General features: G+C 44.4%; 1 protein-coding gene across 2 annotated transcripts in view; it reads left to right on the forward strand.

Annotated features, from left to right (window-relative positions):
• The window catches only part of GLE1 (GLE1 RNA export mediator), a 570581-nt gene that overhangs the window by 469631 nt on the left and 74649 nt on the right, over positions 1-26301 (forward strand). Inside the window, exon 13 of one of the 2 annotated variants that reach the window (XM_069609167.1) lies at positions 256-360. The exons of the other annotated variant lie outside the window; for it this stretch is intronic. Coding sequence (XP_069465268.1) covers positions 256-360 — 105 coding nt within the window. The remainder of the gene's footprint in view (positions 1-255; positions 361-26301) is intronic. 2 annotated transcript variants of the gene reach the window in all.

Raw genomic sequence — 26301 nt, forward strand, 5'->3', positions numbered from 1 at the left:
ATCTTCTTTCTGAGTGATCTTTACCAATCACGCCCCTCCTTAGTGATTCATCCTGCTCAGTCATGTTTACCACTGAGAGTTTGGTCTGTCTTTTGTGGACTCCCTGCAGGTCCCTGAAAGGTTGGCCTCTCAACCCCACACATGTGTTGGCTTAGAGTACCCCTCTGTTAATCTTTCTACTAGCAGCTGGTGAGGGTACGGCTGGACTCTGATGCAGGATGCTGACCTGTCTGCCTATCTTTCCCCCTCTTGCAGGGACACCCTCATGGCTTGAATCACGGATGGCTGTGGCTTTCTCAGATGTTGAATATGGAGCCCTTGGTTGATGTGACGGCCACGCTGCTCTTCGATTTCCTAGAGGTGAGTTTCCCATTTGTCTGCTGGTGTAGCTGACTTGTCTGTCCTTTCTTCTGGGAAAGGCATTCTTGGTGAGTCCTGCTCCACGTTAGGCGCATAAAGATAGACGACCAGTGTATGGTGTATGTTGTGTGCTGTGCTGTGCAGTGCGGCTCTGTGGTAGGCTCAGTATGCCACTAGTGCGCCCTGCTTTTTCCATTGGTTGGGTCTGGACAGGCACTTGTGTTGATTGTGTAGTCCTCCCCTTTCTCTTTACAAGGTCCCTCGAATAGGCTGAAGGAAATCCATGTCTGTTTTGTCCTGAGATGTTTGTGCAGCCCAGGTTTTGCCCCCAGTGCATTGGCTGCAAACATTTCCCTTTCTTTTGTGTGATCTATTGAGGACATTTGTGTGTCTGGGTGTGTCACAACCCTCTCTCTCCGGGCCCTCGGAATGGTTTTCACTCCTTTTGTGAGGGAGTTGTCAGGAAAGATTTTTTTCTCTTTCCATTATTCCACCCTTTGACTTTAATGGGGACCTCCCCCCCTTATTCCTGCCATGGACTTGGAATCCTGATATTTGCTGTGAAAGCATTCTTTTGACCCTCACCTGCTCACGTCATATTGTGTGGTGTGCACTGGGTAGTTCCCCCTTTGGTTACCAGCGCTGGCAGAACTCTTCCAATTGCTTCTTCATTGTTCTCGAATGTCCGAACCAGCCGTTTGACGTGAAGTGCTACAGGGACGCTTTGGGCCCCTTTCCCTGTTTATGTCTCTTAGGGAGTTTGAAGTGTACCTAGAACAGGTGCAAGGTAGTGAACTGGTTATTCTGGGTGCATAACCATGCACCTCAGTTTTAATGCTGCAGTTTGGAGTACCATATAGAGTCAATAGCTGTGCCTCATCGTTTGAGGCCTACTCTGGGATGCATGTTTTCTGTAAGCTTCCTCTCTCCTGCCCAGCTCCGATCTGGCCTTATTAGGGTATGCAAATTTGAGATTCTTGCAAGGAGCTCGCAAGAGTGTCCTTGGTAACTGGCAGTAACTGTACTGTCTAGAAAGGGGGAGGATAACTCTACAGCTTTCCTTCACGTCCCAGCCGGGGAGGTAGCTGTATGCCTGTTTGAATGGTACAGGTCCTTACTATTGGAGCGCTGCCCTCTCCAACTTGAATTTAGGATGAGAGAAGGACCTGCACCATTTCTCAGTGTCCACCATGGGATTCCAGTATCTTCAGCTGAAGGAACAGCTGAGTAACACAGGAACACCTCTGCTGCGTCCTGCAACAAGCCAACAACTACTGTGTAACCTAGCCTTCTGAAGAATGGGAGACTGTTACAGGGTGCCTCCCTCCCATAGACTGGTGGTACTACGCCATTGTCCTTGCCTCCCAGAAGTCAGAGTTGTCAGGTCTGCGTCTGGCCTGCATCCTCCTGGGACTGTACTGCATCACTGTATGGACACAGTCTAGCCTGGTAGCTTAAAACCTTGCTGAGACCCTTTCTGTTCTGCTGGGACTTTGCCATCCTGCTGTAGATGTTCTCCATGAGGCTGGAAAAGAAGTTCAACTATTCTACTGCCTAGGGCCTGCTGACCTTGTTGAGTGTCCACAACGTCTGCTCCTATTTGCAGCTCCATAGGGGTAATCCAGTACTGAAACGGAGATGTCTTCACCTCATCCAAGGTCTGAGGAACACTCAACCCCATGAGCCAGCTGCAGCTGAATGAACGATGAGCCCTGCTGTCGCCAGTGATTCCCTGTTGATGTTTCTTCAACTCCCAGTTCAAGGGGCAAGATTTCTTCTTTTGAATGGTTGTCCTCCCACGTATTCCTTATCTTTGATATTTTCAATATCCAGCTTTGCTGCTTCAGAATTTTTTTTTTTCAGCAGGGTGCGTCGATGCCTGTTGACTCGATGTCCCTCGGAGGCCTCCCTCTCAATGTCACCGGAGGTATGTACCACGCTTGGTGACCATTGGCTTCAGTTCTGTTTTTCCACGCTTGCGCTTTGGATACGGTATGCTTCGTTCCTTTACAGGAATATCTTTGATAATTTCTTCGAGTAAATAGTTACTTCGAGTGAATCACTTGAAGAATGGCTTTGTCTTCCACTCCCAGGATGGGGTTTCAAGAAATGCTGTGACTGTGGTGCGAAGATGTCCGTTACGGACCCCCATAGGATCTGCTTATGGTGTCTGGGGTCGACTCATCTGTCATCGGAGTGTGAGGACTGCCTGTCCATGACGGTTAAAGCCCTGACAGAGCGTAGAGGGAAGCTTGCGGCAGGTAGGACCCAAAATTCCTCTTGGACGCTGATGAAAAAACAAAAAACTTTGAATGAGTCAGACAGTTTCTCCTCGTCGCAAAAAGAATAAACATTCCCGGTCACGTAGTGGTTCACACCACTTGTCAACCTCTAGACACGGAAAGAAACAGCGCCATAGATCACCAACTTACTCGTCTACAAGTTCCTCACCGGAATGGGTCGTTTGCCCCACTAAATCTAGCTCACAGGCCCAGTGGAAAGAGTTTAGAATAAGAATGTTAAAGGTGTTCGAGAACGCGGCCTTGCCCCCCTCGACTACACCCAAAAGCCATGCTCGGTTGAAAGACCTCATACGCACAAAATCTGTGTCTTCGCACCCGGCGTGCAAGACTCCACGAGAGCGATCGATGGATCCCTCGAGTGGAGGCAGTCCCCTTGAGGACTGAGCCACCGGCATCATCTGTGCCGAAAGATTTGACTTCGACACCATCAGGGTCGAAGGGTGCGTCATAGACGCCAGCAGCACAGATAACTTTTGAGAAGCCATCTACACTTCGGGCATCGACCTCCTCGACGCCACGTGTCAAAGCCATTGTTGCAACCTTAGACATCGACAGTCTCAACGATTTCGGCTCCTTTGACCACAAATATGACCTCTACTACATTGGAAGACACGTACTCATTTGTCCAGGTCTGATTATTTCAAGTTCCTCTCCTCCTGAGAATGCAGAGGAATCGTCTAATGAATCCAGACCTTTTGGTTTGCAGTATGAAACGCCATCCGTGCCTGAGGCATTAATTTCAGAAGATTCAAGAATAAAAAACCTACAAGAATGCCTACATGATGCTAGTGGGTTATGCACCTCACCAGCGGTTGAGTTTGGCTGGGCAGACCCCGGTGACCACGCAGAAGTGACATACAGGCAATTGATGGCAAGAGTTATGGAGTATATAGGATGGTCGAGACCAATACCCATCTTTGAGCAAGATGATTTAACTGACATCTTGGACAGGGGACCACAAGAGGACCCAATTGTGCCTTTCCATCAAGCCTTACAAAGGTGTGTTGCTACCAACTGAGAGGCACTAGAAGTTGACTTCAAAATAGTTTCAAGCTCCGACCCTTTCTACTCATCCAAGCACCCAACACCAGAGAGTCTGGTGGTTCAAGCGTCCACCTCCACCTCCACCAGTAGACAGAATGCCTATCCTACAATTCCTCCGGATAGGGATGACCAGCGGTACGGCGCCCTGGCCCAGAAAAAAAAAATCCGGCTCGGTGTATGGCCTTGAAATCGGTTAATGCTACGTACACGTTAACAAGGTTTACACAAACCCTTTGGGAGTGCATTTCCATGGCGGCTGACCATATCCCCGAAGGGGAAGAGCGAGACAGGTTTTTAAACATTGTCAAGGATGGGAAAAATGCGATGTGCGAATCCCTCCAGACTGGTCTCGACTCTGCTGGCAGTATCCGCAGAGCTATGGCGACAAGTACAGTGATGCACAGGTTTGCCTGGGTGAGAAAGTCGGGATTTGCTACAGACGTACAATCCAGACTTCTTGACTTGCCCTTTGGCGGCACTCATTTATGCGGAAGCAAAGCTGATGAGTTTGGAGAAGCTGCAAACTTGTAAGGCAGCTGCCAAAACCCTTGGTGCTGCAATCAGACAACCTCCAAACCACCCCACGAGCACACCCTGAAGGGGTGGGTCCTTTCGTCACTACTTCACACTTGGAAGGGGCAGAGGACAGCCAGCTCAAAGAGGACAAAGGTGATTCCCCCGCGGTGGATGGGGGAGAGGTACTAAGACCACAACAGTAGTAGCTACCTTACCTTCAGCCCCTCATCAGCCGCCCCAAAACCTCTCTGAGGACTTGATTCACAAGACTGCAGTAGGAGGCAGGTTTCCACAGCATCTGACAGAATGCCATGCTATTACTTCAGATGCATGGGCATTGAAAACAGTTGCCCAAGGTTACTGCCTACCCTTTCTGCAAAAACCTCAGTCATCCACCAGGGAACAAATCTTTGAAAGTTCCACATCTGCTCCTTATGCAGGTTATATTAACCCTGCTAGAGAAAGGTGCTAGATAGTACCTGTAGAGGAGAGGAACATGGGTTGGTACTGCCCGTATTTTCTAATCCCCAAAAAGGACAGAGGATTGAGACCCATCTTGGACTTCAGAAACTTGAAAAAGTTCCTCAGGAAGCACCAGTTCAAGATGGTCACACTTTCTCAGATCCTTCAGGCCCTCCAGCTCCAGGATTGGATGGTGCCATTGGACCTTCAGAATGCTTAATTTCATGTGCCTATCAATCACAAGCACAGGAAGTACCTGAGTTTTGCCGCTGCCAGTTATTATCAGTTTCGCGTTCTGCCATTCGGGCTGACCTCCGCCTGAGGGTTTTCACCAAGATGATGACAGTGGTGGCAGTGATTCTCAGGAGAGGGGGGGGATTCACGTCTAACCCCACCTGGAAGATTGGCTGATCAGGGCACGTTCCCCCGAATCGGCCCTGGAACATCTCGACACCATCTGCCACTATCCACAGTCTGGCCTTCAACCTCAATTACAAAAAGTCTCGCATGATGCCATATCAAAGATTCCCAATTCATCAGAGCAGTTCTGGATGCATTCTTGGGGCAAAAGCCTCGCCGCCACCTGAGGTGAGGGCTCAACACATTCTGCAGATGGTCACCAAATTCCAGAGTGCCCAGCGTCGTCCGGCCTTCAATTTCTTTTTTCTATTTGTTTATTTATTTATTTATTTATTTTTGAGGCTGCTCGACCTTGTGGCATCATGCATGTTCCTGGTGCCAGAGGCTCGCCTGGGGATGAGATCCCTGCAATGGGCTCTCAGAACACAGTGGTCTAATTTCTCAGACAGGATGACAGATCTACTCCACGTTCCGAGCAGGCGCACCGGATCTCCTGTGGTGGGCCAGCGTGGAGAACATTCTGACGGGCGTACCTTTTTGGCAACCACGGCTGGAGAGAACAGTAGTTATGGACACCTCACGGGGCGAGGAGCCCACGCCAACGATCTGACCATCACCAGTCGTTGGCCTCCATTGGAATCCAAACCACACATCAACCTTTTGGAACTGAGGGCAATTGGACTGACTCTGAAGGTCTATCTGCCCTCTGTACAGGGAAAGAATGTCTTGATGACAGACAACACAGTGGCCATGTACTACTGCAACAAGAGGTGTAGGGTCACTCCCACTGTAGAGGCATTGCAGCTCCTGGGCAATTCACGGAGTCTCCCTGTTGGCAGTTCACCATTGCCGGGGAGAATACGACGGCGGATGCTCTGACCCGACAGAGCAGTCTCCCACAAGTGGAAACTAGCTCAGGAAGTCCTTCAAGAGATCTTCCCCCTTTGGGGGACCCCTCAAGTGGATCTGTTCGCGACCAGTGTCTACCGGAAGTGTGAACTGTTCTGCTCCAGGAAATTTCCCCCAAGAGGAGATCTAGGAGACGTGTTTGTAGTGTACTGGGAGTTTCCACTGCTGTGCGCATTTTCTCCAATCCCCGTCATACCTCACGTGATGCAGAGGTTGAGGAAATTTGGAGAAATCCATGATTTTAATTGCCCCGGATTGGGCTAGGAGGACGTGGTACCCGGACCAATTTTCTGATGTGCTCCCTTTGCGCCACTTCATTCATGTCCACTAAGACTACTAACTTTCAAAACAATTCTGTTAGTAGCGTTGACATCAGCCCGTAGGGGAGTGAGTTGCAGGCCTTATCTAGTAAGCCTCCATTTACTTTTTTTTTATTACAAGGACAGTGCTGTCCTTGGTGTTAATCCTTCCTTCCTTATTTATTTATTGGGACAAAAATTGTATACGATTCATTTATCCCAAAGAAATCTTACTTCCTGCATTCTATCCGCCTCCTCATCCTGGCAAGAAAGAGGAAAGGCTACACAGACTTGATCACAGAAGGGATTTGAGCTTTTACGTTTCGCAAATATCAAAATGACGTCAACATGGCCGGCTTTTCATTGGGTATACTAGACAAACTTTGTCCAGATGGATAATTCTTGCTATTACAGAATGCTACAGATTGGCCGGGAAAGATATCCCAGAAGGCCTGAGAGCACATTCCACAAGGGGCATGGCGACATCTTCTGCAAAGAGGGGTGCCTATAAAAGACGTTTAATGTCCCTGGGAGATTAACAACTGGAGTGATAACTGAGTGAAAGCTGTTGTGGCAATCATTTGTAAGTGATTAAGCACAGATAGCCTCAAGCAATGATGTCTGAACATTTTGTAGTGTTTTTATATTCTTTATTTTTAAACCCCATGTATTTTTCCCTATCACAATATCCCTACTGTTTCCTTTGGTGGGGTGCAGGCCTGTCGGAATAAAACTGGACTAGTTCTTGCTTGCGAGCTCCTAGATGGGGTGGGCGAGTGGCACCATTAAGCTCAAGTTACCCAGACAAGTCAAGTTGTCAGTTTGTGTAATGGGGTTGTTAGGCAAAGTTTGAATGCACTACCCTCTGGGAACACTACAAACCACTCTGACTACAGGTATAGGAAACCCAACCTTTGGTATAAGCTTGTACTACACCGTTTTGGTAGCGTGTTGGACAGCCAGGCTTATCTCAAGAGGGGTCAATGTGAGCTGTAGTGGAGGTACACAAAGATTCACAGTTACAGGTATTCAAATAAACTCTTACACTCAAGGTTTCCTGAATAAACAATTATTAATTTATCAGTCAGTGTACTTCAATACTCTACACTCTTAGGGCCCGATTCTCATCTTGGCGCAGTAGGCGTGCTAAATAGCACAACTCACTGCAGCATTTCTTGATGCCCAGGCACCACTGCTAGTCTCATGTGGGCCTGCGCGTCTTCGCAAAGCACGACAGTGCTTTCACTGTAATCCGCATGTTTCTAATGAAAACAGGCAGATTGCAGAATCTCAGCAGCATTTTTGTTAAATAACGAGGGAATCGTTCTTTAACAAAAATGCTGCCGATACACCAAAGTGAGCAGCTTCAACATTGCAGGATGTTGAAGCTGCTTACTTTGGTGTATAGGAAAGTGTTCATATACACCCGTGCGGTGTATATGGACACTTTCATTTACACCAAAGCCAGCAGCTTCAACATTGCAAGATGCAACATTGAAGCTGCTCGGTTTGGTGTAAACGAAAGTGTCCATATACACCCGTGTGTTGTATATGAACACTTTCATGTACACCAAAGCAAGCAGCTTCAATGTGGCAACAACGTTGAAGCTGCCTGCTTTGGTGTACATGAAAGTGTTCATATACAACACACGGGTGTATATGGACAGTTCCATTTACACCAAACAAGGCTTCTTGTGGCACTCCTCCAGTTTAACGGCACCAGAAGGGTACCGTATATGTACATGTATATAGTTTAGCGCACATATTAAACTGGAGGAGTGCCAAAAGAATAGGCTTCCAAAAAGTCAGTTTACAAATGTGGCGGTTGCTAGGTTGGTTTCCAACCCATCCTAGCAACCGCCACATGTATTCTGAAAGTGCCGCATTCCTTCCGACTTTGAAAGAATGCGCCACCTTCAGAATAGGTCTTAAGTACCGAAAATGTTAACCCTTTTAACGTCCTTTTCGGTACTTAACACTGAGAATCGGGGCCTTAGTTTCTAAATCCGTAAAGACCCCTTTGCGATGGGCCACATACACAACCTGCACCCTCAGGTGACTTCAATTGCTAGGGTGCTGGGGATATTAATCTTACTGTTTGCATTTAGAATACTGTTATAAGTTGGCAAAAGGAAAAGATTAGTAGAACAAGAGACCACAAATATTCTTAAGCAGGCAAATACTTTAGGATCCCTACAGAAGAGTCATTCAGTATAACAGGCTAGGCCAAAGTCAATAGGCAAATGTCTTGTATAGGATGAAGCACTCTTGGTAGGTAAGTAGAAAAGTGTTTGGTGAAAAGAAGAATCAAATTTAGGGCCACAAGCCGTTAGACTTGTGAGTAGAATTGTAACCAAGTGTGCTGGGCTGTTTGGCTGGACACACTGTGCGTTTGTCCCCCTGAGAGGTCTGCCGTCGGCAAGAGGAAGTTTTCAACTAGCTGAATCGCGCTCGCATTGGACTATTGACTCATTGTTTCTTGGACTCGAGGTGACTTTTCTTGTGTTAACTTTGTTAATTACACTTTTCGTTAAATCTGTAATTAGGCTGTTTTTTTGGTGCTTGTATATGGTTTTTTGAAATATGTTTTCTCTTGCTTTTTTTCTTTTCCTTTTCTGTGCGTTTAACCTTATGTGAACGCCACTGGTGGTTTTAAATACTTACTGCTGATTAACGCATCAGTATACTTAATCCAGATAAACATAGTGTGGCTGACTTATTCCATATATTGCTTGGTAAATAAGGCTTAAGCATGGTGGGTAGTTTACGCAGTGGAAAAAGCTTAGTGGATGGCAATATACAGATTGGCTTAAATGCAACTGTTCCAATTCAACTACACGATTCCTGTGATGATATAACTCCACTAGCACTATACGTTTCAGTATATAGTGAACACACAATAGAAATAAACAACATTCCCTATAGTATGCAATCAAACTCAATTATGCTATGAATGAGCAACTGCTGCATTACACGCAGAATGCACTTAGAGGGGTAACAAATGTTATTAAAGATGCCCAAGAAGTAAAATTAGCTAATGCTACAGTGATGCATGATGTTGAGAGTACTCATGTAACGATGCACTGATACTCACACTGAGATGCCTAATTACATCTGTTTCTTTTATGGCGCCTGCATTAGTTAATGAATGGGAAAAACAATGTCGTATAGCTCTAAATCCCCAATCTCTGGTAGTATTTTTACCATCAGAAGTAGAAAGAATTTGTTTACACAACTTACAAGACGTATACTCCCCTGACCCATGTGGAGGTCGTGACAAACATTACCGGGAAAGACCAATGAGACCCTAGAGTAGTTCTCCTATACTCGCCAACATGGGAGTAAATGAAGGGGGAGTGTTCTCACCTAACCAGTACAAGAATAAGACATTTGAAGAAGAGGATGGTCTAGAGGAAGGGGCAAGCAAACATTTTGACAAATGCCAACATAAGTTCCCAAAAAAGAAAAAATGAATAAATCACAAGTTTTCCTGTAATAACTTCACTCTTGAATCTACTTCAAAAGGGTCATGAATTAACACACATACATGTGAACTCCCTAAAAGAAGGAATGTTGGGTCTGTCAAACAAAATATCTAAATTAGGTTATCTACTTGCACAGGCAACTGGACAAATAGAAAGACCGGGCCTAGTGGACGCATGCTTAATGAAAACCTCAAGTCCTGTAGATAAGACGGGAAAGAATCAATACGCACAAACTTCCGAGATAGTTACTGTTTAGACTGCTGACACACAAACTTATGCTAAAGCAGCTGCTGAGGGCACAAAGGTGGAGACACCACCAAATGTGGTAATAGATCCAGTACATTTAATGGTGGCAATTAAGGAAAACTCCCTAAAAGTGGATGTTTCGTTATTTAACTTCTCATCATCGTGACTTTAAATTTGGTGGGGAGATAGACACTGCAAATGTCGCAATATGAAATAGTTTGTCTGATACAAAGGGGAACTCTTCTAATAGTCCATCTCCGCTTGTGAACATAATTAAGGAATCGGAGACGGTATTAACAAAATGTGAGAACCACAGAGCCCAAAAGTTGGCACTCATGAACTTAAAAAATGAAGGAATAGTGTGAAAGAGGGACAAGAATATGTTGAAAACAATGTGGTGGTTTTTTTTCACGAAAAATGAAGCGTGCACATGCCAAGGCTTTAAAAAGGGAAAACAAAATAAAGAAAAATAGCAATGCTCCTCTAGAGACTGATTAAAAAATACAAAGAACATAAATACTATGCCAAGAGATGGTGAAGGAACTGCAGGACAGTCTATTAGCTCTCCTGTGGGATCAGAAAATGAGTCGGATTGATCTGACTCAACTAAATGAGGAATGGAAGGCTGTGTTAAATCCGGCCTTACCCATAAGACAGCCTGAAGCAAAAAAAAGGGAGACACTAAGGTAAATCTCAGACGGGCGGGGGGGCTGGAAATGTTACTTTGGGGTCTTCTACACAAGGTTGCTTATCTACCTTCTATCCCCTCACTGAAAAGAAAACTACAGGGAAGGCACATGGTGGGAAAACAATCTCAACCTTCAAGACATTGAATGGTTGAGGCTGGCCAACCACAATAATCTATTTATGATTTGTGCACCACAATCCGTGATCGTACTCAAGTTGCTGTGGGAGCACAGGGAGGACTTTGAGTTACGAGGTCTCTCGTTGCGGTTGTTTAGATCCATCGAGGAGGCCGATGTGTTCCTAGAGGAAAAACTCCAGCTACTGAAGCAGTGGAGTCTACCTCCGCAAACCCACAGGCTCTGCCTACCCAAACTGCTGAACTTATCCCTCAGATCTCAGCAATGGTGGGTGCAACATCTAATATCACTTGGCTGGCCCCTTTAATGACCTCCATCCTTAAATTTTCATCCAAACAATCACTCGTAACCGAATGTAGTAGGAAAATCTTATCCTGGAATTGTTGTGCAACAAAGAATCTACAACATTGGCCATCATGTTGATCTGGGCTCCCCCATGATCTCATTACTACATGAAACCATGTGTGTTGGGCAGCTCGTTATTGATGGATTTACTATTTTTAGTTTACCTGCTACTAAGGGTATAACTGGACGTCCTTCTGGGGGAATTGCTATTCTCATTCAACATCATCATAAATCCTCAATCTGAAGTTCTATACTCATAAAATGGTTTGTTAGCAGTAGAGTTTGTAGCTGCTGGTTTGTCTGCTTGCTCATATTTATTGATATGTATAATTACTTCAGTCCTGCCACATTTGATATGTTGGATGAAATTCTTGATGAGGCCATGATTAGCAATCCAAAGTACTCTATTATTGGGGGCGATTTTAACGCAGTGTGTATCAAATAATTGGCTAAAGCCAAAAACGAGCGTGGCAAAGTGGATCTCTTTGTAAGGGGAAGCGTTGGACCAGCTACTTTAGAGAATGGAATATGCAAGTGGTGGACTATGTATTGGGTACGCACAGAGGTACCTGGGTAAAGGGCTCAGCTGCGTCCTTCGTAGACTATTTTTTTTGTATCCATTGCCTTAGTAGGTATGGTTGACAAGGTCCACATCATTGATTATAAACTTAGTGATCATACCTCGATTAGTATGAATGTAAGATGTGATCTTGTAGTCTTGAACAAAAGTCACGCTAGATTTGGTAACTCTTAACCGAGGGCAGACTTCGGTCGGTTGGCATCCTAAGACATGTAGAGTACTGACCTACCTGGTACACAGAGATGCATGGAGGGTCTCTAAATGCATTAAAATGCCAATATGAGAGAAGACTGGAATGTCCAAATAATAAAAAAACACATTGAAACCTTGGACGCTTGTTGTGACTCACAAAGATTCAATGTTGAAATTGCCAAAATCAAACGTGAAAGAAATTGAAATTTAAGAGCCACTTCTAGGTTGCATATAACTTGTGACGCCTATAGTGAGAGCAAGAAAAGGATTCAATCAAAATACAGATATTTGATACATGCAGTTAAACAAAATACAGATAAATCAAAGGATTATGAATCTGCTCATAACTGAAAACGCGCAGAACATTTGGTCTCTACTGAATAGCAAAGAGTGTAGCCTTGCTTGATTTGGGTGCTTCCATTTCTGCGTTTACTTGGCAGGAATATGAGAAGTTCAAACTACCTACTCAATTCCAACATGTAAACTCTGGGATATTCCAGTATAAATGTAATGAACCCCTGTTCTTTTCAATGAAAGACATTGTTGCTGCAATAAAGTCTCTAGAAGCATCCAAGGTGGCCGGGATTGATGGCTTTCCCTCTTGCATCCTCAAAGATGATCCCTATTTCTGGGCAGCTATTCTTTTTACCAAATTCTCAAACATCTTAACTACGAATACAATACCAAGGTCATGGCAAAACGCCATAATTATTCCCATTTTCAAGAAAGGGAATCCTATGCTTCCGTCTAACTAGAGACCAATAGCACTTATGGATGTTTCGGCAAAGGTTTTTGCCATCATATTATTGCAGCATCTGCAATCCTTCATAGAAGAGAATAACATCTACTCTAAGTTTCAAACTGGGTTTCGCAAAAACATGGGGACTTCTTTAAATGCTTTTGTCCTATCACTTGTTCTTGCTAAATCTAAAATACCTAACACCGGTCCAGTTTACATGGCAGCACTTGATCTCACCAGTGCTTTTGATACAGTAATAAGGGAAGTCTTGTGGATGAAATTGAGTCTAGGGTATCCGAAACGGGTGGTGCAGCTGATTGCCCTGTTACATAATGAAACAACCTTCCAGATTAGAATAACTAAATCAGGAGCAGTTACCTCCCCTATTTACACAGCCGGGGGTAAAACAGGGCTGTAACTTGACGGCCACCTTATTTAAGTTATATCTCTGTGATCTGGATAAACTATGGAACGAGATTGGCATGTATCCTATAAAACTTGGAGACCTGAAAATCTCATGACTCTGTTTTGCAGATGACATTGTGTTGTTTGATCGAACCCCAGTTGGGCTCCAACACAAGTTGAATCAATTCTGCAAATATGCTTTAATGCACAAACCTCTTCCAAATTCAGCCGAATCGCAAATTGTGATTTTTCGAAATCATAAAAGAATCAAATCTTACGATTGGCAATTGGCTGGAATTAAAATTTAATGTGCCAAGACCATTCGGTATCTTGGTGTTATCACTTACTAAAAATTGAACCAGTATTACTATTTGGAATGGACATGTGTCTATTGAACATGGATGACACGCTGAATAGTATACAGGGTAACCTATGGAAACGTACCTTGGGATTGTCCCCAACGGTGCCAAACTCCTTTGTACGGCACGAAATGGGGCTATCATCCCTAACAGCCAGATGGGCATGGCGAAAGTTATCCAGATATGCAAGTCTTATGTCTCCACATCACAACTCACTTTTCCTTGATCTAAACGTGCTACTCAGTAATGGAAGCCTTAAATCCTTGGTCAGATTTGAAAACCAAATGAAGACTATTTTAGAGAACATAGACTCTTCTACTGAAGATCTCATCTTAGGTTTGCCGAAGATAGAACTCGGCCTATACGATCGCGATGGGTCTGCAACCCTGGGTCGCAACAAACTATAAAACATACTATGAATACGCACAACGGCCAAGGAGGAGAGAGCTGAGATCAACTTATTTGTCTCAATGCTCATCTAGCAAAGTACGAAATGTATATTTGCATTTTAAATTGAACCAGTTCCACACATTAGAACGTATTCAATGTTGGCATTTGCCTAATACAGTTAAACGAGAATTTAAGTTGTCGGTTCTGTGAATGTGGAAGAGAGCTTGAAACCCTGAAACATCTTGTGGTCGATTGTACATTTTTTGAAGACAGAAACAACTTAATGGGGATGTATGCACCCCAAGATACGGACATATTGAGGTCCTCTTTTTGGGAGGGGTGCCTGTATGGGGGTAGTACGCCTTTGCTATTGTCACTAGCACGCATTCTATGGAAAATTGATGCAGAACTTTTACAGAAAAATGAACATTTGATTGTAGCAATAGGTAGTGTTTAGCAAGAAAATCTGCTACACGAGTGTAATCCCAATAACGGTACTCTCGAGCTAGTACATATTCTTTGTGATCTGTGAAATTTATTGTATGAAATGAATATTGGATATTGGTTAAAATTTGAAAAGAGGAAGTTTGAATAATCACAAACCGTAATGTGATTCAAATGTATAGCAATTAACTTTCATTGTTTTCTCTTTTTTACATTAAGTGATGTTGTAAAAGTTTAAAATGTATGTTTGAACTAAAAACAACTTTTAATTAATAAAATAGTAGTAGAAGATGCAAGCAACTCTACAGCAAGAGGTAAGTTCTCTCAGACTTTGTTGCAGTACCTTTAAAAAAAAATGAAGAAAATATATGTTCCTGTGCAGCTCTGCAGATCTCACTGTTCCTGGGCCTCAGTCGTGGGGACAAGAGGGAGGACTTCTGGGGACTCCTGCAATGCAATGGGACTGTCACCGCTCACAACAGGGAATCTTCAAATCAGTGGCTATTCACTGTTTCAGCTCCTCTCGTCTACCGCAAATAGTAACACTGTGGTTCCTGGCTATCAAGATGGACTTTCCTTGGTTCTGGGGTCCCGCACTCTGAGGGGGCTCAGGCTTGGTCAGTCCTGCTACCTGGGAGTCTGGAGGATCTTCCTGAAGCTCTAGGCCAGCTTAAAAGCAACTCACACAATCTGGTGTTCCCCTCCCCGGCTATACAGTTTCCAGCAGCAACTCTATGGAAATTCAACCAGCTCCAAGATGGATGTCCACGTGGCTTACTTTGGAGTTGATTGGTCCCACCAACTTAAAGGGAGAAGTCGTCCTTGCAGGGGCTTCTGTCGATATGAATTTGGAGTTTCAGCACAGCAGCAGGGCTTCACCGGGCAAACAAAGGATCCAGGAGTTGCAGCAGGCATCCTCTCCGGTTCCTTCGTCCGGTGGTCGACTCTGCCTTACAAGCCAAAAGCCTCGCCTTTTATTCAGTTCTCTCCCATTCATTCCAGCCTAGCTGTCATTCACCCAGCAGGGTGGCTATCCTTGCCGGACAGCCAGCCAATTACTCAATTACTACAGAGTGCATTTGGGTCTCCTAGGAGACTAAGCACAGGGAGTTACGGGCACCTCCCTCACTTCCTGTCTACCGCAGACACCCTGGAGCCAGAGGCGGGCTTCACTCGTGAATCCTGCCAAAGGCAAAATGGAACAAAGAGACCAAACCTGGTTTGGCACGCAGAGTAAATCTCAAGGACCTTTCCACAAAGAAATGGTGAAAAAAGACAACCAGGGCCATTTTGACAAAAATGGCACCCTTCGATGCTTTACTGTAGCTGCGAATGCAGCCCGCGGTAAATGCCCACCATGGTAGTTAAAACGAAACCACTGCCACCAGCCATTCAGTGAGAAAAGGGTAACAAAAAAAAAAGTTACATGAGAAGCTAGATAAAGGGGATACTAGGTAACCCCTCCAGCACCCTATTGTAAGATAGTGTGTGCTGGGTCTAGAAAGTTGCAAATGTAAAAGTCATTTAACTTTACTGCTCTTGGAAACAGTAGGCTCACCAAGAGAAGGTATTTAAACCTTTGAGAAATCTGGAATACTTCCCTGTGCCACTGCACTGAAGGTGCTGTGTGACACAATGTAAAGATGATGCCTATGGAGTTTGTTGGACTCCACAACCAAAAGAAACACAAAGTTCAGAATCACATTTAAAATACATTAGAGAGTGGGGAAAAAGGGTCTCACACTCTCCAGGTAAAAACAAATCCAGTCCTCAAAATCCAGCAAAGTGGCTAGGGGTCTCTAAGGTGGAGGGAATTGGCACATTTCTGAGAATTTTCCCTAAGAGGGGTGAGGTGTGAATTGGTGCAATACGGCCCTGGAGAGCAAACTATCAGTGGCTACTAGATTGGCTATGTAATCCATGGGGAGATTAAAGCCTAGACCTGTAGTCCACTCCATCTCATATGTCTCAAGTCCCCTAGTGAAGTGAAAAGAGCTAACCAAAGTGGCTATAATAAAGGGGGAAATTGAGGAATTTGCAGGGTCAGTGGAAACACTGGCACTTGAGGCCTGCACATGTACGTCTTGGGCACTACTGTTGATTTGGGGTTAGACTATATTTGATCTGGTCTAAGACCCAGTAACACCCACTGTGGTTTAAGTCTTTTTAAAATGAGGCGAAAGCACTGATCTCGAGAGATGCTTGTTTTGTAACATAGGTAATTGGTAGGAAAAGTACATAGTCAAGTGGCGTGCATAGGAGTGGTGTGAAGGGCAGAAATACAGGGTAAGAACGCGATCCCAATCCACTGTTTGGCGACTACAGAGAAGGGTGTTAGATTGCTAGTAGCCATTTGGTTGCAGCGTCAGAAATGTTAATAAATGGCAACAGACTGGGAGAAGAGATTATATTGTGGGACGAGTTCCTGATAGTTATTTCCCTACATTTTTTCAAACAGTTTGTACATATTTGACATTTTAGAGGGTTTATAATAATTTGAAGACCAGAAACAAAGAGAATTGAATGTTTGTTTTTGATTAATGTGACAATTATATAAGAATATATTAGCAAAATATAATAATTTGGAAATTTTGGGGAGGGGGCAGAGCAGAGGTCTCTCGTATGGAAGGAAGTACCCCTGAATTGTGTTTGACAAAACCAAGTGGTGGTTTTGTGGTGGTTGTGGGTTGTCTGTGTTTTTGTTTTTCTTCACAGAGTGGGGATCGAACAATTGAAACATGGCAATTTCATGTAAAGATGACATGAAGGTTGTCTCTTGGAATGTTAATAGTTCAAACTGTGCAAACAAAAGACAGGATTTTGAACCGCTTAAACTTGCTTGGGGCAGATATAGCCTTATTACAGGAAATAGAGGCAGAGAAATTGAAACTGGACTGGTGGGGAAGGTTTTTGCTCACACTTCACTTCTAGTTCTAGTGGGGTTTGCACATTGATAAGGAAGAACTTGCCAATATCTGATGTAACTTGTAAAAAAGACAACGAAGAACGAATTGTATGCATCACTATGAATGTACAAAATGTTTTATACTGTGTTTACAATATATATGCACCAAACGGGGGTGATGGCAGTTTCTTCGTCGTCATAGCACAGTTTGTGCAGAATGTGAGTCATGTGAGTCAACCCTACCTCGCAGTGGGAGGGGACTTTAATAGAATATTTGACCCAATGCTGGACAGAAGTGCTAGCACTTTAGGCTCTGAGTGTGGTTAAACGTAGGGCCAATGAAGAGTTTATGGGGGAGAGTAGGCTACAAGATATGTGGAGAGTTCAACACCTGTGAGACCGACGCAATACGTTTCATTTGTGTTGTCATGAAATGTATTCATGAATTGACCTACTTCTGACATCAGAATTATGCACAAAGAATTGCAAAAGATGAGATATGATATACTATTCTGGTTTCTGACCATGCCCCGATTTCTCTTGCAATGTCATCGTCATTTCCAATGCCCAAGACAAGTGTTTGGAAAATGAATGTTACACTATTCGATGAAGCAGAATTGTGAAGGAAGCGAAGTTCTTTGTAGAAAGAAATTGGATGGATGACGTGTTGGAGTTTGTCTGGGAGGCATTTAAATGCTACATGAGGGGTGTGCTGATTGGCCTCTAGAGTAAAAGGAAAAAAGAAAAGGAGAAGGAAACAAACGGAGAGGAAATTGAAGAAATCGAAAAACAAACAGTAGTAAATTATACAGTAGATTCATGCTCTGCTCTTAAACCCAAGAAAAACAAACTAGAGAATATACTGAGAGAAAAGGGGGACAGACTTCTGTTTAAAACAAGATGCAACTACTATGAAGGAGGAGAAAGATGTGATCGCCTCCTAGCCCACCAACTAAGAGTAATGGAAAATGAGTAATGCATTGGTGCGATAGAAGGTATAACTGGTGTCCTAACATGAGTCTACAGAAATCAATCGAGAGTTCAGAGAATACTATCCCAAGCTTTACTCATCAGATGTACATATGAATTCGGACGTCATGAGTTGTATATTGAAGGATGTAATTTAAAGAGACTGAAACCGGAAGGGAGACCCACTTTGGAGGAGGACCTGAGCATAGATGAGCTTAAGAGAGCAGAGCAACGTGTCCTCTGAACAAAGGGAAATGTCCAGGACCGGACGGTCTGCCTGCAGAATTGTAAAAGGTTCTTCCTGATGAAGCATATAAACTGTTAGCCATGTTCCATTCCTCTAAGATTAAAGGTTTGCTACCTCCCACCACCAGATATGCCTCAATTTCCCTGTTTGTGAAGAAAGGCAAACCCTCAGTGAATTTGGAAAGCTACAGACCAATAAGTGGAACACTGACAATACAATTTTCGCAAAGGCCTTGTATTGGGACTGGATAACATTTTACCTGAGATCATTGACCCCGAACAAGGGAGGCATGCATCCGAGAACATGAGGAGATTGATCCCGACGCTATATGAAAGCAGAAAATTACCAACAGAGGTGGCAGTATTGTCGTTGGATGCAGAGAAGACATTTGATCACATAGAGTTGGACTACCTTATGGCCGCTTTGTAAGGTTTTGGTCTGGGGGAAAGCATAATTCTGTGGATACAGCTGTTGTACTCAAAATCAACTGCAAGTGTGAATACAAATGTGATGTTTTCAGAAGGATCTGAACTAGGAAGAGGAACGAGACAAGGTTGTCGTCACTACCCCTGCTATTTGTCCTGGCAATGGAGCCGTTGGCCACAAAGATCAGAGGAGATCCCTTGATTTGGGTGATTTGATTTGGACGATGGCTTTATGCGGATGACCTGCTACCGGTGCTGCAACATTGTATGTAGGAACCCTGTGGGAGACTACACCAGGCTGGTCCTCTTGGCAATAGGTAACCCAACCTTTGGTATAGACCTGTACTACACAAGTTGGTAGAGTGACTGGGCAGCCAGGCTCATCTCAAGAGGGGTCTGTGTGAGCTGTAGGGTTGCAACATGGAGGTTCACAGTGACAAGTATTCAAATAACACTTATACTCAAGGTTTCTTACTAAAATCATTATTTATTAATGTAACTGTTTTAAAATAAGCTTTCTTTAGAAGGGGGGCAATTGGCAACAATTAAATACACTTCAAAAATACTCCAGTTTCAGTTAAGTGAGTAGATACCCTTTTGGGATGTCTCTCACACACTTCCTACACCCTGAGGTGACTTCAATAGCTAGGACACTGTGGACATTGATATATCACTTTTACACTTGCATGCAATACTGGAGTTGTGGAAGAAGGGAAAGGTTAGGGAAGGAAGCAAAGGTTACAAGTTTCTCCAAACAGTTAAGTGCTTTACAACCCCCCCCCCATTGAAATATAGGTTAACCTTTTCCCAGCTGTACAAGTAAGTTATGTATGACTTTTTGGAGGGACAGATGAACACAACGTCGGAGGGTAGGAAGAGTCTACAGGGAGCCAGGACAGCCAATGTCAATTGAGCAAAGTCTAGGAAAACGGAGGCACTTCTTGAAGATTGCACAAAAGTCTTGCACAATGTTAGAGTTTTGTAGCAAAAAGAAACTGTTGGGCCACAAGCTGGGAGGCTTGTGAGAAGCAAAGATGCAAGCAACTCTGCATAAGGCAGCAAATGCAAGTCTCCAGTGAGAACAAGCAAGCTGCAAACAACCAAAGGTAATTACCCCTAGCTATACAGTACCTAGAGTCTGAAGAAAGGGATCCAGCTGGCTTCTGTTCCTGTTGTAGTCCTGCAGATCCTTGTTCCTGGTGTAGTCCTGCAGATCCTTGTTCCTGGGCCTCAGTCGTGGTGACAAGAGGGAGGAAGTCTGGGGACTCCTGCACTATGGTTTGAGGGTCGGCGGCAGCAATTTGCACAATTCAGATCAGCAGCATTTAGTGGTTTCAGCTACTAGCAAATAGCACCATCGTGGTTCTTGGACACCCTATGGACCTTCTTTGCTTCTGGGGTCCATCACTCTGTTGAGGCGGCTCAGGCTTGGGCAGTCCTGCTTCGAGGTAGTCCAGCGGATGTTCCTGGAACCCCAGTCCGGCTTAGAAACGATGCACTCGTTTCTGGTGTTCCTGTCCCCAGGCACTCGGTTGCTGCAGCAGCGAAGAAGTACAGCCAGCCTGGAGAGGGGTTCCAGTCAAGTTTGTCATGGGGTCGATTGGTCCCACCAACCCAAGGGAAGAAGTCATCCGTTACGGCTTTCTCTAGTCTATTCGAAATATGGAGCTTCAGCACTGCAGCAGGGCTTCACTGGGCAAACCAATGGCCCAGGAGTTGCAGCAAGCTTCGGTTCCAGTTTCTTCTTTGGTTCCTTCGTTCAGTGGTCGACTCTGACTTCCTTGCAAAAGACCTCGCCTTTTATGCAAGTTTCTCCCATTCATTCGCAGCCTAGCTGTCACACAGTAGGGTGGCTGTACTCCAAGGTCAGCCAGCCAGCCAATCACCTTTGGGTGCATTCCTGTAACTTTACAACATTTATACTGCGCAGCCTTGAACCCTTGGGCGTTAGGGCGCAACATGACAAGACAAACCGTGAGGGAGCGTCCTGGAGTTGAGCAATACGAAACCAGATTCAACCAATGGTCTATGAAAATAGCCATGTGTTCAACTTTTTCTTGAAACTAGTAAGCAGTACTTGATCCCGAAGGTCTGGGGGCAGAGCGTTCCAAGCAAATGCGGACACCAGGGAGAAGGCTCCTTTTTCCATCTTCTTGGGCTTACTTCTAGGAATGGTCATTAAGTTTTGCAGGCTAGGCCTGAGGGAGCGGCTGTTAGACTTATTAGAGATTAGGTCTTGAAGGTACTTCGCATTAAGCCTAGTCTGCATTTCAGGGTTGTTAGTAGTCGAAAGAGAATTCGAGAGGCTACTGGAAGCCAATGTAGGGGCCACCTTGCTTGCGAAACATGATTGCGAAGAGTGAGACGATTACAATTCTCACAGCTCCATTCTGAACTACTTGGCGTCTGGTAATGATGATCTTACTAGATCTGACAAGAAGGCTGCTACAATAGTCCAACTTCGATCCCATAATAGCGCTAGCTAAAGTCTCAGCATTTGCTTGAGAAATAAAGGGAGGTAAGTGAGCAAGCAATTTTATGAAGTAAATCGCTGAGGTGATCAAACTTCTTACATGAGCTCTCGTATCTAGATGTTGATCGAACACTACACAAGGTTTTCCCTTTTTTCTGTGGTTTGATAGTCGCATCACTTAAGTGAAATTCCGAGTAGAGTGGTCCCAGTTTCTTAATCATGGGTTGTGTGGCAACCAACATTAATTCCGTTTTTCCCTGTTGAGGGCAAGATTGTTTTAATCATCCATTCCTTTAGTATAGAATTAATTCTATTGAGTTCTTCGTCAGTAGAATGGGAGCCTGCCAAAGGGACGACACACTGGGTGTCGTTGGTGAACAGCACTCCCTCCCGCTCTAAGGTGTCAAAGAACGGTGTGGTGAAGATGTTGTAAATACAAGGGGACAAACGGGCCCCTTGGGGAACTCCAAATGAAACCAACAAAGGGTCGGCCGCTGCGTCAAGATACGGCTGACTCGATCACTTGGGAATGAAACGGTCCAGTGAACCACTTCCACTGAGAAATCAGCTACTTCTCCTAGCCTGTCACCCAAAATCGCATGTTCTACCAAGTCTAATGCGACTAACTGGTCTAGAGGACTGAGGACCAAGGAGAGTTTCGGGAACCTCCCTTGCTTCCTGCCCCACCAGACACGGTGGAGCCAGAGGCGGGCTACACCCGTGAATCCCGCCAAAGACAAAACGGAGACCAAACCTGGTTTGGCACGCAGAGTCAATCTCAAGAAGGACCTTACAAGCAAGAAATGGTGAAAAAAAGACGACCCGACAAATGGGTGCAATAGTGCAGCTGAGGATACAGCCTGCGGTAAAAACGCACAATGGTAGGAAAATTAAACCACAGGCACCAGCCATTAAATGTAGTAAGGGTAACATACATTTCTACATGAGAAGGTAGACAAAGGGGCTACTAAGTAACCCCACAGTACTCCAAATAAGATGGTGGGTGCTGGGTCTACAAAAGAGAAAAAGGAAAGTAAAGTCAATTACTGTTTCCTGCTCTTGGAAACAGTTGTCTATCCAAGAGAAGGTATTTAAACCTTTGAGAAATCCGAAGGACTTCTCTGTGACACTGCACTGAAGGTGCTGTGTATCACAATACAAAAGGATGACACCTATGGAGTTTGTCAGACTCAACACCAAGAGAAAAATAGGGTTCAAATCAAAGAAAAATACATGAGTGAGAAAAAGGTCTGTCCCACTCCAGGATAAAAATGAAAAGTCCTAAAGTCCATTGGAAGAGCTGGGGGTCTCAAAGGTAGAAGGGAATTGGCACAGAAATGAGAATTCTACCTAATGCAAGATGTGGTTGCATCTGTCCCGGAGGCAATGAGTCAAATTGATACTTTCCATGATCACTCTGGTCACAAGATAAACTGGTCAAAATCTGGAGCATTGCCAGCTTCAGAAGCTTGTACTAGTCAACGACTAAGTAATTATGGCTTCAGTTGGTGCAAAGAGAGAATGCAATATTTCGGCATATGACTGACAAAGGATGTGGACTGCTTGATGGATGTTAATTTGCTGTGTGTAACTGAGAACCTGAAGGATGACTTGCGAAGATTAAACAAATTGGGGCTGAGCTTGTGGGGGACAGTGAACGCAATCAAGTCGACTTCTGCTCCTTGTATTAATTACCTCCTGAGCATGGTTCCTATGGTGGGGAAGAAAAAGTTGATGAAAAGAATAGAGAGCTTGGTACAGTCTTTCTTGTGGAACGGTAAACCACCATGCCTGAAGTTGTGTATGCTGCAAATAACTGAGAAAGGTGGTTTAGGCATACTAGATTTTGTAAACTACCACCTGGCATTGAGAAGTCGCCAGATGTTTGGACGCAGGCAGAAACAAACATATGTACTCCACTGTCGTCCAGGGCGCTACTATCTTTGGAAGGTGCAAATGGATGCAAATCGTACACCCCGACGAAATTCCAGAGAGAATGTTGGCAAAGCCTCTTGAAGTTGACCAAAGAAGAGGCCTCCTGCTCAAGTAATTCATTGCTTTCGCTGAACCCTCAGAGTAAGTTTGAATGGAAAATGCAGTTCTGGCTAAATTGCTCTCTGAGCGTATCCAACAGCTGGGCAATCTTTTTGAAGATAAAAAATTGATCACTTTTAAAAGATTAATAAATGAGGTCCATAGCACATTTGGGGAATATCGAAGACTAAAGAGGGCTATTGGTGGGAGAATCCCTGAGGAGTACAAACACTGGGCTGAGTTGTTGTTAGAATTCAAGTTGTAAGCACACTTTTCCTCAAAGATCTATAAACATTTGGCAAAATACAAAGAGACTAATGGGAGGGTACTTGATAAATGGTCAGAAGTATTAGACTCAGAAATTAGTGTGGGCAGCTGGAACAACTTGTGCAGAAATGTGACCTTGACATCACTAAACATGGGAGAAAGGGCGAGGCAGATCAAAGTTCTGAATAGAGTGTACTGGACACCGCAGAAACTGTATGAAGGGGGTTTTCTAGATTCAGAGGCATGCTGTAAATGCAGTGCCATCGTTGGAACATATGTTGTGGGAGTGTAGCAGTTTAAGGGAATTCTGGAAAGTAACAATGACTATGAACAAAGTACTGATGCTTGATGTGGATTATTATTTTGCAAGCATTGCCTTGGGGGGGGGGGGGGGGGGGTGAAATTGGTAGCGGATCTGTCTTTCCTGCAGCAGTGTTTGGTTCTTCAAGACATCGTTGGCTGCAAAGAAAATTATACTGCGGGTTTGGAAGAGTGAGCAGGCACCTTCTGCCTCTACTTGGGTGAAAGATCTACAGCAAATGTCTGCAATGGAGAGAGTGATCTTGTATAGGAATAAGATTCAACCTTTATGAACAAATCTGACAAAGATTATTGGAGCTGTAATCTAAGCTTCCAATGTACCTTTATATTCAAGAGACAAAATACGATTTAATGGCTAAAGTCATGTTATTGTCGGACCGTTACTTTGAAGAGGGGAATAGGGGAGGAGGGGGCTGTCCTTGTTTTTTTTTTTGTAAATGTTTTTGAATCTTAGGTTGTAATGTATTGTTTAAATGCTTAATAAATATGTAAATAAAAACAAGACGTTTGTGCAGCAACCACTTGGTCCACCATTCACAAATTTACTAAACATTACTGTTGATTCATCCTCTAGCCAGGAAGGAGGATTTGGGAAAGCTGTCTGTCATTTAATCCATGACAAATCTTAAGTCTGAAAATTCTTGCTCCCTCCACCAAAACCTGACACTGCTTTTGGAGTCTATCAAAAAATGAGTGATACGTGGGAGGACACAATTCATTTGAAGAACCCAGTTACTTACACCTTGGGACGTTCTCTCGACTGAATGTTCCTTCCACGTATTCCTCATCACCCCTCCCAGCCTAGCCCGCTGTAGAATTTCCAGGCATTACACTTTACGCTCTTTCAAAGTCTGGTGCTGTCTGAGACTCACTGATGCTGGTAATTCTGCAAGAGGAAGGTGTAAAAACAGAACTGAAACGGGCGCCGCTGCGTGTGCTATATATAACGACAAAGACATTGACTGTGTTCCGCTGTGCTATTCCCTCTTATAGGTTTTCTTTTGACAACTACTCTGTTCTTCTTGCCCTGGTAACCTGATTGTTCACCTTACGGACGTTTCCTGTTGTGCTCTCCCTTCCGAGCTCTTCGTCTCATTCAGTTTAAATATTTTCTACTTCTTCTCGTCTCATTACCTATCGTCTGCTTGCACCCCCCTTGTGTCTGGCCCCGTGCCTTCCTTACCGTTCCTTCCTCACTCTTCACCTCCACCGCTCTTCCTCTCTCCCCCACCTTCTCTATGATGTTTCTCCTATTTTCATCTGTTTCTCTATTGACTGTCCTGCCCTTCTCACTAAGTTTGGTAGGAAGAAGTTCAAAAAGGATATCCTGGTCTACAACACAGGCCTCCCTATTGCTGATACCCATACCAGTGCTTCCTCCAGACAGACCCTCACCAACATCCTCTTTGTCGTTCCTTCGCCAGACGAATTGACTCCTCATATGGTCTCTGTGCTCTCTCCTTTTTATCACTCTCCCATTAATGGTGGCACCCAGTGGGAGACACTCCTGGCCACCTTCCACTCCTCTAAGGTAATCATTAATGTTAACTGAATGGCACTGTCTTGGTCCAAGGCCCTCAGGCCAACCTCCTCCTCTTTGATAGATGCTTCCCACACCTTATCAATTTCCGATCTTCTCCTGCTGCCCCTTCTCTCCTTTCTTCGGCTTCCTTGCCTCCCCCATCTGCCCCCTCTCTGGTGCCCTCATCCTCCTCCTTGGCTATCTTCCCCTCTCCTCCCTCTTCTGCCCTGCCTCTGGTTCCTTCTACACTTCTGCAGGGAGTACCTCTGATTTGTACCCCTCCCGGAAGTCTCAAGGGTGCCAATCTTCTCCATATTGCCACTCTCAACTCTCGCTCAGCTGTCCAACACTCCTCCGACATCTGCCGTCTCCTGGAAGAACTCAGCCTAGATGTCCTTGGTCTCACCGAGACATGGTTCACGGCCAGCTCTGTCACAAGCTCTGACACTGCTCCCTGCTGGCTACAACATCCTCTCTGTGCCCAGATACAACCGTTCGAGTGGGACTGTAGCCTTATTCATCCCAAAGTGGATTCCTGCCTCTATCATTCCTGTGCAGGCCTACTCCTCTTTCAAATGCCTTGTTTGCAGGCTTTCTCTCCCTCCTGTATATGAAACAGGTGGTGGTGCCGGAAACACGAGAGCAACTGAAGAACAAGGCTGAAGAACAGGGTATTACATCAAAAATTCATTTTATTTTGTTATAGATTGTAAAAAAGTCTTTAATTCATTTTGTAAAACACATCCTATATAACAGACATTCATACATTCATTCGTACTAATACAGCTCAATACAGCTCTAAAAATAGTGCATTTACATTTTTTTAAAGGGAAATGTGAAGAAAGTGCAACAAATGTTCCATTGTTAGGATAAAAA

The sequence above is a fragment of the Ambystoma mexicanum genome, chromosome 8 (genome assembly GCF_040938575.1).
Source record: "Ambystoma mexicanum isolate Mex_15411 chromosome 8, UKY_AmexF1_1, whole genome shotgun sequence".
NCBI classification, from domain to species: domain Eukaryota; kingdom Metazoa; phylum Chordata; class Amphibia; order Caudata; family Ambystomatidae; genus Ambystoma; species Ambystoma mexicanum.